The sequence below is a fragment of the Hippocampus zosterae genome, chromosome 10 (genome assembly GCF_025434085.1).
Source record: "Hippocampus zosterae strain Florida chromosome 10, ASM2543408v3, whole genome shotgun sequence".
Taxonomy (NCBI): domain Eukaryota; kingdom Metazoa; phylum Chordata; class Actinopteri; order Syngnathiformes; family Syngnathidae; genus Hippocampus; species Hippocampus zosterae.
The window spans coordinates 23,839,375-23,851,417 of NC_067460.1; the positions used below are offsets into that span (position 1 = coordinate 23,839,375).

The window sequence follows — 12,043 nt, forward strand, 5'->3', positions numbered from 1 at the left end:
TTGTGATGATAGGATGTCGTGGGCCGTTGAAAATGGATGGTGGGCCGCTAGTGGCCCACGGGCCGGTGATTGGAAACCCCTGGGGTTATATGGTTAACCGACAGTGTGCATCCACCGAGGACGCCATTTTTCCATCCAGCTATTGTCTCGGACTTTGTATTGCCTCGGGTTCTGGTTTTTGACTTACTAACGAAGGAGGTCTCCCCCAGGTACCCTCGACGTTTCAGCACCACTTCCAGGAACTTGAGCTCCTCATCCACCACGTAGTGACTCCTCTCCAGTGAGATCCAGGCCCAGTTGAGACGGAACTGCTGGTTCCTCAGTTTGTTGCCGCCTGCAAAGCAAAAGAAGACTTTGAAAAGATTCATTTTTGACGCCCATTCGGGGTGGCGGGCGACTCGCTCGCCAATTACAAAGCACCTATAGAGAAAGAGATTCATGTTCAGCACCGACAGAGAATTTGGAGCCTGACGTGCAAGTTCTCGGGAGGTCGGAGGAAGTCTCCGGTGATGAAGCGCTTTTGAAAAACGACGCTGCGAGCCTTTGAGTGTCCGTGGGAGGTATGAAGGGCGGCCAAGCTTTACACCGGATCCGTGGGATCCGAGCCGCTTCGCTTCTAATTAAGATAAAAAGGTGCGGGGTTTCCCCCATCTGAACTGCTTCCATTCATCCTGGCCTTTTGAAGCAGCTTTCAAAAGACACACTTAAACCCCCCACCCCCACACCCCCTCGAAAAAAAAAATAACATGGCGCTCGTTTGGCGCCAGGCCCATCTGCTAGGCAACTTAGCATAGTTAGCATATTGTAGTTATGTAGTGTGTAACAGTCGGGGACGTGCAATCAGTAAACACTTCTTCATCTTTCGTAATCATTGTTGATGATCTCGTGATCAGCTGATCGTCCGGCTGCCGGTCGGAGATCGCGTGCTAGCTGGACACATCGGTCATCTCTCTTCTGGTGGGACGGCAATGGTGCCGGATTTCACCGCTCAAAAACCGTCGTTCCTCTACATCTGCGATCGTCACGATAGCCCCGCCCCCTGACGTAGTTGGTGCCAGAGCCCCGCCCAACAAATAATTGGGGTTGCATTCAGTATCAGAGCTGGAGCTCGACCCAATTTCAGTGGGGGGGGGGGGGGGGGCTAAACTGGACACTAACCTGGAACTAGCATGAGCACAAGCGCGATGGAAAAGGGCCACCGGACCTCCTACAGTTCTCAGACCAGGTGAAGTGTTAAAATAAGCAGTGTACACGTTGATAGAAAATGGTGAGGAAGTGGGGGGGGGGGGGCAATCTTTATGTTTGTATGTGTCAAGCTCCTGCAGGCAGCTGAAATAATTGCTTCCTAAAAGTCAACACACACTCAAGAGAAAAGATGGAGAGAGTCGCTGCCCGCTGGCTGAGGCAGCGACGATGATGCGGCTACGAGCGTAGAAGTCTGGCAGCTTGGAAAAGAGTGTGAAGGGGGGGGGGGGAATATAAATCATGTGTGGCGAGGTTCAGTGAATTCTTAGCGTTTGTGTTCAGCGTGACTGGACTTCTCTCGCCTTGTCCCAACCCCCGACCTGGATGTTCCGGTCAGTAAATCGGCCACCTCGCAACTATTTCCATTTCCTCTCCCCGGCGGGCATGTTGAAGATGTCGCCATCGACTGCTCTATTAGCTGCGACGCGTGTCGAGAGGAGTGCGCGGTCGACTCGCCGTTTCTTCTTTCCTTTTGACCCGTACGCCTACTCGGAGGCAGTCGAAAAGAAGTGATATTAGAAAGAAGTTGCCGAGCTATTTGGAAATTATTTCAACACCTTCCCTCGAGGCAGCCGCACTCTCTGAGTGGCGACCATCTGAAGCCACTCAAATACAATTAAAGCGTCAAGCAATTTCGGGACAATTCAATTGTCAAAGCTTGTCGCTGTGCGCCACCAATATTTTTGTGGTTTTTTTTTTTTTGTGCAAAATGGTTTGTTGTCTGGCTGTCGGCTATTCAACTCATCCCAGACAAGGCGCGCGGATGCATCGTTTCCAACGACGCCTGTGGGAGGTCATTATTCCAATATTAATTAAACAAAGCTGCTTTTCTGACGGCCTTAGACACCCCCCCTCCCCCACCCCCCCGGGCTTCATACACGTCACCTATTTCTTTTTGACTTCATTAACTGCTCACGATCATAATCACAGATGAGCATAGCGTTAATCTATTATTAGTCTTTTGCGGGAAAATGTGCCTTCAAGATTGTTCATTCATTCATTCATCTTCCTTACCGCTTGATCCTTACTAGGGTCACGGGGGCTGCTGGAGCCCATCCCAGCTGTCTCCGGGCAGTAGGCGGGGGACACCCTGAATCGGTCGCCAGCCAATCGCAGGGCACACATAGACGAACAACCATCCAAGCTCACACTCACACCTAGGGACAATTTAGAGTGTTCAATCAGCCTGCTATGCATATTTTTGGAATGTGGGGGGAAACCGGAGCACCCGGAGAAAACCCACGCAGGCCCGGCCAAGCCTATTTGGCCGTTTTCTTCGCACGGTGTTTACACACTCAACACTTGGCTCTGCCCTTACGTGCTAACCACTGGACTACCGGGCCGCCCCCTTCAAGATTGTCTGTTATGTAAATAGCCAACTGTGAACGAGGGGACCAATCTAATCTTTTTTGTAACTCGGACTTTTTGGACACCCCGTAGAAGTCGTTAGGCAAACTAACGACGCCGTGTCACGCCGATGAGTGGAGCAGACCTACTTCCCCTACTTGTGGCGTTTCCACCAAAACATTTCTACCTCCTCCCGCCTGACTCCTCTCTGTCATTGTGAAATGAGCCACGACGCACACAAGCGACCACATTTAACTTCCGTAAGAAATTGGGACAAAGTATTTAAAGTCATAACAACAGTAATTCCAAGAGGACCCAATTAACAATCATGAATCATATCACCTGAGGATATTTTCTCTTTAATTAGCACCTAGCTACAGCCTCGGCGCTGTTGAGAGCTTGGTGGTTATAAATAAAAAAAGCCCCATTTTGGATGCTGGCTCAAAAACAAAAACAAACATTCCGTTTCATCACGTTGCGTCCCGGCGATCGACTGCGAATCTTTTGATACTTTTCACGCTACCATCGCTAGCGCAATGAAGGCACGTTTGGCTAAAAGGCTACAAAAGGCGTAGTATTTTTTCCTTCCATTCATCCATCCATCCATCCATCTCCTACCGCTTATCCGGGACCGGGTCGCGGGGGCAACAGCTTTAGTAGGGAAGCCCAGACGTCCCTCTCCCTAGCTACTTCTTCCAGCTCTCCCCGGGGGATCCCGAGACGTTCCCAGGCCAGCTGGGTGACATAGTCTCTCCAGCGTGTCCTGGGTCTTCCTCGGGGTCTCCTCCCGGTGGGACATGCCCGGAACACCTCACCAGGGAGGCGCTCAGGAGGCATCCGAATCAGATGCCCAAGCCACCTCATCTGGCTCCTCTCGATTTTTTCCTTCCAACAATGACTATGCCTTCTTCTGTGAGGCGAAGACGATGAATAATCAATGAACACCTGATTAGCTTCACTTTTCCAGGAGTCACTCCATGGCGGCGGGGGGGGGGGTTAATGGAGTTCCTGAGTTCCTGACATGGTCATTGCGATTAGCAAATCATAATGTCAAATATGGTGAATAGGAGTCAAAGATTGAGACATGGAAGAATAATCATCTTGCAGAGAGCCGCCTTTTGATAGCTATTTTCCGTGTCCGGTCAGCCATCAAATGACGATGCGATTATGAATAGTCCAGTTCATCGGGTGCAAATTCATCATCGCCCAATTGCTCGCACCGATTCCCCCTCCTCAGCTGTCACACGAAGGGTCTATTTGTCTTTCTGCCTATCCACCTTCTCACTTGGAAAAAAAAATTAAATTCATGCCTATGGTTGTTTTTTTGTTTTGTTTTGTTTTAAATGCTGCATTCGCCTTGTTCTGCTTTTGGACAAACGAAGCCTTAGGCTTGGCACGTTGCTGTTATTCATCCAGCCCGCTTGGCGGAGGAGGACCGGTTTGACATTAACAAAGTAGAAGCTTGTCGACGCTTAAACTCAGTGGTGGATTCTTGTGTGTTCTGCAGCAGTCAACCGGCGAAAAACAGGTGACCCGAGTATGACGGGAAACCCCCGTCCCCACCCCAGCGGGGGTGAAGGAAGTGAACTTTGGTACTGGATAAATAAAAATTCACACACTTTACAGGACTGCACACACACAAGGCTAAATGGAGGCGGTGGAAGAGGTTCAACATGACTTCGATTTGTTCTTGATTTTACTGCTTGGTGCTTTCTACCGCCTTTATTACCGATTCGTCTTACTGTTTATTGTGTATGTTAAATCGCTCCATGTACAGCACTTTGTATGCAGCCATGGCTGTTTGAAAGTGCTCCAGAAATACTCTTGACTTGACTTGAAAACAAAACAATGTGTAAAGAATAAATATCCATCCATCCATCCATCTTCTACCGCTAATCCGGGGCCGGGTCGCGGGGGCAACAGCTTTAGCAGGGAAGCCCAGACTTCCCTCTCCCTAGCTACTTCTTCCAGCTCTCCCCGGGGGGATCCCGAGGCGTTCCCAGGCCAGCTAGGTGACATAGTCTCTCCAGCGTGTCCTGGGTCTTCCTCGAGGTCTCCTCCCGGTGGGACATGCCCGGAACACCTCACCAGGGAGGCGTTCAGGAGGCATCCGAATCAGATGTCCAAGCCACCTCATCTGGCTCCTCTCGATGTGGAGGAGAAGCGGCTCGACTCGGAGCCCCTCCCGGATGACCGAGATTCTCACCTTATCTCTAAGGGAGAGCCCGGACACCCTGCGGAGAAAAATCATTTCGGCCGCTTGTATCCGGGATCAACTGGCTGAGCGCCAGTCCACCAAAATAAGGTTGCAACAAAGAAATTTGCAGATTAAAAAAAAAATTTTAAAATAGAAAAAAACAGAATCAGGTTTCATCCAGAAATCTTTGACACAATATAATTTTTTTTAGAACAACAGGTCCATTTTGCAACCGGCTGACATGTTAATGTGTTAATAAGGAGTCACGTGACGCCATCCAGTTGCATGGCGTCGAGTTCGGCATGGAAGGCTCACAAACATGAGCATCCTTCGTCAGCCGGCAACTGCGAGCCATTTGCTCAGCCTCGAACCTCCGCGACAACGAAAACACCCCCCCCCCTTCGTCGCCACTATGTTTACACTCATCCATCAGTGCCGCGCATCAACATTCACACGCCGCGCCCGCCCGACTCTTTATCGCCTGTCACGGAAACATTAAGCATGCAAACCCCATTTGAAGATTCTGTATTTTTAGACGTATTGTGTCTGGTTCAGCCCGCGGCCCAATTTATCCGCCCTAATCAGCCCATCGGACTGTCTGCCCTGCTGGCTCAATCGACAGATGAAGGGTCCGCCGGGGATGCTCGCCGATGACCAAATAAGGCGCGTCTACTAAATGGGAGGGGGCGGGGGCTTGAGCCCAGAGGGCCACCGAGCTGGCACGACCCGGGCCTCGCATTCTTTGGCCGGCTCTCTAAAGGATTGTTGTCGCTCGTCATCCGCCCACTGTGTTAGTGCACGGAGTTCACGCTCTGCACTTTTGTGCGGGGGAGGGGGGCTAGGGGGGGGGGGTATTTGACACCAAGGCAGATTAAGGTTAATGTGCATGACGAACACACAGCGCTGTGCAAAACAAATTTACTTTGTTATTTTGACACTTCTCTTATGCTGGGGGGGTCAAACTGACCCCCCTCCCCTCCCCACCCCCAAGAGTAACAAGTAGTTTCTTTGGCATAAAACTCCACCCATTTTCCATCGCTGCGGTTTATCCCGACTGATTTTGGGTGTGAGGCGGGCTCCATCCGAGACCAGTTGCCAGCCCAGCACAAGAAGATAAAAACAAACGCGCATTGACACTTCAATCCGCAGCTACAGACGATTCAAAGTCTTCAATGAAGCTAGTATGCATGTTTTATGGGACGATGGAGGAAGGCGGGCAACCTGTCTCGTAAACTGCCTAATGAAAAGGTCAATTTTACGGCTTATGACCCCTTCAGGACTGCATTTGTACACCTGTAGAACAGCTTGCTGTGCTCTATTTCCCTGCTTTCCTTTTGGCTAAAGTGTCCTCCCCCCCCCCCCAAAAAAAAAACAATTTAAAAAAAAGAACATTGAATGAAATGCAGTGTTAATTAAAATATGCAGCAAGTGAGAAGTGACAGAAGACTGCAAGAACTCAATCAGGGGATCTCAACTCACTCCGAAGTAGGTTGTCTCCAGCACCACATGCAACTCTTCATCTGGAGACATTCATTCATTCATTCATTCATTCATCTTCCGAGCCGCTTGATCCTCACTAGGGGGGTGCTGGAGCCTATCCCAGCCGTCTTCGGGCAGTAGGCGGGGGACACCCTGAATCGGTTGCCAGCCAATCGCAGGGCACACAGAGACGAACAACCATCCACGCTCACACTCGCACCTAGGGACAATTTAGTGTGTTCAATCACCCTGCCATGCATATTTTTGGAATGTGGGAGGAAACCAGAGCACCCGGAGAAAATCCACGCAGGCCCGGCCAAGCCTATTTGGCCGTTTTCTTCGCACGGTGTTTACACACTCAACACTTGGCTCTGCCTTTACAAACATGAAGTTCAATTGTGAGAGTACGTCACCGGCTTTCATTTAAATAAAACGGTCACGTTCTCTCCGAATCATTGTGGAAATCAATTCATTGAACAAATCCTAATCATTATCCCGTGAATAAGATTCTAATAGCAGCCCCGTCGGTCCTGTGACACGACTTGTATACAAATGAGCGATACCGCGCAGAATCCCTGGAAAAAGGTCAACTTTCATCGACGAGACTCCAGCACTCAGTCAATGGCAAGCCCCCGAAAGTGTAAAAAAAAAAAACAACAACAACAAAAAACATGACTCGGTTTAAGGAATGAAAAGGAAAGCAAAAGTCTTCCTTCGGTATTCGTCATTGCTGGCAGCTTGAATGATCATTGCTTCGTTCTACGACTTTATGAATGTTATAAAAATATCCCAGCAGGACAAGTTGCACAGGTGCAGCACTTTTTGTTTTTCACTTCCCACTAAATCATTCCGTTAGGGCTGTCAGGAGACTTTCTTCTAAATCTTTTTTCATGCGATGAAAGTCATAATGGCGAGTCTAAATTCCAATTTCAATCAAATCCATACTAACGGCCGCTAATCCCAGCCTCGGCTATATTTTGACGGAATGTTTTGATTCAATAAAGCGCGAGACCGCGCCCGCATGCCTTTCAGCGGTCCAATTAAGGTGGAGGGGGGAGAAGATAATCCTGTAGAAGGGAGGAGAAAAAAAAAAAAGCGAGAGTGAGCTATATGGTCGAATCACCCTGAGCCTTGTATCGGCGCTAATGAGAGGGGGAGTGGAAAAGATTTCCAATTGGAATCATTTCACACACACCCTAAAACTAAAACCTCTTTTCTCGCATCCAGGGCCGCATGGCATAAATTGCAAAGAGCGCACCGACACCCCGTACCTATCTGCTCATTTCGAGACACCCCCGGAGGTGCCTGAGAGGAGGGCCGAAGGCGCCTCGGAAAAAAAAAAGTGGGGTCAGGGAAGCATGTGAGGCTTAGAGTGGAGTGAGGCTTTGCTCCCAGCAGGGAGAGTGCTGCGAGATTAACATTTGAGGCGCCGCAATGGAGCCGCTTTGGCCCCTCCAGACATGAGAAGGATGATAGAAGGATCATCAAAGGCACAAAAAATGGATTCTACTTTTGTGCCTGGTGCAGGTCTGGTCAAAATTTGAGTTTTGATACATTCGTAGACCAGTGCAAGAGGAGGGTGCCGCATTTAAAAAAAAAAAAATAAAGCAATTTGCGCCGTTGTGGGCGTGGACACGGCCAACACCGATCAAAGTAACTCCTCTCAATCCCTTAAGTGGTTAACATGGCGGAACAATAAAGTGATTTGCTCGTGTCCTACGACAGGTCAAGGCGCGCAGAATCCGTTTATAGGGAGCTGCGAGGGGACCACCCATGGGCTGGCGATATAAAGTTAGCTTGGGAGGTGACACATTTGTGAAGCTCCGATTGTACGTATGTTACGACCGATGCTTTGGCAATCACGTTGATAAAAATATCAAAAAAAATTGAGGCTACGACCACAACGCTACACTGCACTGTGGTCAACGGGTTCGCATTTCTGCCTGTCAGTGTAGAGAGGTCCTGCGTTCGATTCCGGGCCCGACCTTCCTGCGTGAAGTTTGTATGGGTTTTTTTGCGGGTATTACGGTTTCCTCCCGCATTTCAAAAACATGCATTGCAAAACATAGAGAGGTCCTGCCTTCGATTCCGGGCCCGGCCTTCCTGCGTGAAGTTTGTATGGGTTTTTTGTGGGTATTACGGTTTCCTCCCGCATTTCAAAAACATGCATGGCAGGAGTTTGTATGGGTTTTTTGCGGGTATAACGGTTTCCTCCCGCATTTCAAAAACATGCATTGCAAAACATAGAGAGGTCCTGCCTTCGATTCCGGGCCCGTCCTTCCTGCGTGAAGTTTGTATGGGTTTTTTTGCGGGTATTACGGTTTCCTCCCGCATTTCAAAAACATGCATTGCAAAACATAGAGAGGTCCTGCCTTCGATTCCGGGCCCGGCCTTCCTGCGTGAAGTTTGTATGGGTTTTTTGCGGGTATTACGGTTTCCTCCCGCATTTCAAAAACATGCATTTCAAAACATAGAGAGGTCCTGCCTTCGATTCCGGGCCCGGCCTTCCTGCGTGAAGTTTGTATGGGTTTTTTGCGGGTATTACGGTTTCCTCCCGCATTTCAAAAACATGCATTTCAAAACATAGAGAGGTCCTGCCTTCGATTCCGGGCCCGGCCTTCCTGCGTGAAGTTTGTATGGGGTTTTTTTGCGGGTATTACGGTTTCCTCCCGCATTTAAAAAACATGCATTGCAAAACATAGAGAGGTCCTGCCTTCGATTCCGGGCCCGGCCTTCCTGCATGAAGTTTGTATGGGTTTTTTGCGGGTATAACGGTTTCCTCCCACATTTCAAAAACACGCATTGCAAAACATAGAGAGGTCCTGCCTTCGATTCCGGGCCCGGCCTTCCTGCGTGAAGTTTGTATGGGTTTTTTGCGGGTATTATGGTTTCCTCCCGCATTTCAAAAACACGCATTGCAAAACATAGAGAGGTCCTGCCTTCGATTCCGGGCTCGGCCTTCCTGCGTGAAGTTCGTATGGGTTTTTTGCGGGTATTACGGTTTCCTCCTGCATTTCAAAAACATGCATGGCAGGAGTTTGTATGGGTTTTTTGCGGGTATTACGGTTTCCTCCCGCATTTCAAAAACATGCATGGCAGATTGATTGATTGATTGATTGATCTCGTTCTTATTTTGAAAGGTCAAATGGATCGTTCGGCTCACGATGGCCAGTTCGCAACTCTTGAATCGTGTACGGCTTCGGTATGGCGGATTCTGCCTCGATTTTGTGAATGCTCCGTTTGAGCTGCCGTCTACCACAGCACACCCCCAGACACTCGCGCACACTCGCTGACATCACATGAGCAGCCAACCACCTTCGTCACAGATCGATCGCAGGCAACCACAACAATGACGGGATTTTTAGACTTTCATTTTATGGGGTGTTAGATTGAATACATTTAAATGTGTCGAAAGCAAAAATTTTGTTCATTTTTTTTTTTATCATGGTTGGGGGTGGGTCTGGAACACTCCCAGCAATGAACGTGGGTCCAGATCAATTAAGTTGAATAACATTTTATTAGCATTGTATTATTTTCAATGAAACCTGGTAAGATGCACAAGATTCGAGCAGTGCCCTTTTTTTTTCCCTCCCCAGGATCACAAAGTCGAAGCCCTTGACTGAGCACAGCGGTCTGGAGGAAATTCCCAAGGCTCGTATTTCAAACGGGCCTCCTTTATGCGTGTCCCAGGAGACTTTAGAAGCAAAGGAAATACCGTACAAGGGCGATTGTGAGGAAAGGTCGTCTCGTCCTGGCACGCCGCTACACTGCCTCAGAATTCCCTAATTTGTCTTCTCAAAGAATTTGCACAAAATAAAACTCCAGCAAAGTTCTTGCCGGCTGCTTGCCGGGTCATTGAGGAAACGCGGGGTGTCGGGTTAGCGAAGTGTCGCGACAGACATGAAAACGGCGCAAAGATGTATTCTGCGCCTTGTGACTTCACGGCGGGATTTCAACGCTTGATCCCACGCGCTGTGCCTGCGAGCGACTGTTGTGAGGAATAATTCAAGGCACCTCGGGGGCAGGAGTGCGACGCCCGCGAGTCAACGAGCGCGGCGCCTGCCGCCTTGCGTTGCGGCTTGCCGATTTGCAGCCCGGAGCACGAGATGTTCCTCTCTAGGGCGAGCTGAGGAGTACATCGTTAGAGTACATCAGGTTCAGATATGAGCAGACTTATTGCAAAGTAATACCCGGCTTTTAGCTTCGCGTAGAGACGTGGAAGCAGACTAATCCCCCGTTTAGGGAAGCGCAAAGATCAAATCGTCAGCGTGGTTTTGGTACGGGTGCCTTTTGAATCATTTGTATGCTTTCCGCATCTTGACTGCAGAAACTCGTATTGGGCGGGATAATAAGCGAGAAATTAAAATGCGCCCTAATCTCCTGCGTCGCTGCGAAAGTGAACGCATTGATCACTTAGCTTAGCGGAGTTTCTACTTGGAAGTTTTGGGGAAAAGTTCAACGTTGTGACTGGTGAACAGAAATCATTACAGTGGCGGAGAGCAACAAAAAAATAAATAAATTGACAGGAAATCCAAGGAGGCATTACCATGTTGGAAAGAAAACAATCATATTTGTCATATTGTTTCACTCCAGCCCTGTAGGTGGCAGTAGAACACTGGATCTCCATTCATCAACCCACAACAAGCCACTATGGGTGAAAATGGTTGACGGCGAGAGATAATAATAATAATAATACATTTTATTTATAAGCGCCTTTCAAGACACCCAAGGACACTTTACAATCAGGAACAAAAACAATACGTATTTTATTATTTTACCCCTACGTCCTGATACACGCCTGTAAGAGGCGAGGCCTAGTGAGGTGGCACGTGACCCGTGCTTGCGAGTTTTTGGCCGTGAGCTGACAGCAGCTCCCGGCGTGAGTGTGCTGGTTGTGTTTATGTGCTCGACGGTTCTTCCAGCATACAAGAAATTGCTGACTGCCACACTAGTTCTCTCTTTTCCCACATGTGAGGACATTATTACGATCTATGAGATTGAGCAGGAACTCCAGTGACAGATGTGGGTTCAAAAAAAAAAAATAAGGTCTGCCATCTGGTGGTCTTACCAGAAAAAAAAAACATTTTTACCATTTGACATATTTTGGTCACAATAGGACATGTGTACACTTCCTACAAGATGTAGAAAACTGGCTCCAGCACCACTTTACTAGCACTAGCGTCGCTAAACTTTGATAAATGGTCGTGGCAGGAACCTTCCGGATAAAAGTCCAGAGGAAGGAATTTCACGGTTGAGTAAGAATGGCAGCAAAATAGAAAATGGCGACAAAACGAATGGCCCTGAATCGCATTTCTTATTCCTACATTTGCAGTTTTTTGTGTTCTTTTTTTTGTGTGTGAAACACCCTAAAATGCTGAGCGATTGCGTCAAACTATCTCACAGGAAAGTAGTAACTGGATTGGAGAATATATCTTGAGGTGAGGCGGCCCGGTAGTCCAGTGGTTAGCACGTCGGCTTCACAGTGCAGAGGTACCGGGTTCGATTCCAGCTCCGGCCTCCCTGTGTGGAGTTTGCATGTTCTCCCCGGGCCTGCGTGGGTTTTCTCCGGGTGCTCCGGTTTCCTCCCACATTCCAAAAACATGCATGGCAGCGTGGATGGTTGTTCGTCTCTGTGTGCCCTGTGATTGGCTGGCAACCAATTCAGGGTGTCGCCCGCCCGAAGACAGCTGGGATAGGCTCCAGCACCCCCCGCGACTCTCGTGAGGATCAAGCGGCTCGGAAGATGAATGAATGAATGAATCTTGAGGTGACGGA

At 48.9% G+C, this 12,043-nt stretch overlaps 1 protein-coding gene across 1 annotated transcript in view; it reads right to left on the reverse strand.

Annotated features, from left to right (window-relative positions):
* Nucleotides 1-12,043, reverse strand: part of frem2b (FRAS1 related extracellular matrix 2b) — an 81,132-nt gene that overhangs the window by 41,407 nt on the left and 27,682 nt on the right. The window contains exon 3 of the mRNA XM_052078321.1: nucleotides 188-334. Within this exon, the coding sequence (XP_051934281.1) occupies nucleotides 188-334 (147 nt within the window). The remainder of the gene's footprint in view (nucleotides 1-187; nucleotides 335-12,043) is intronic.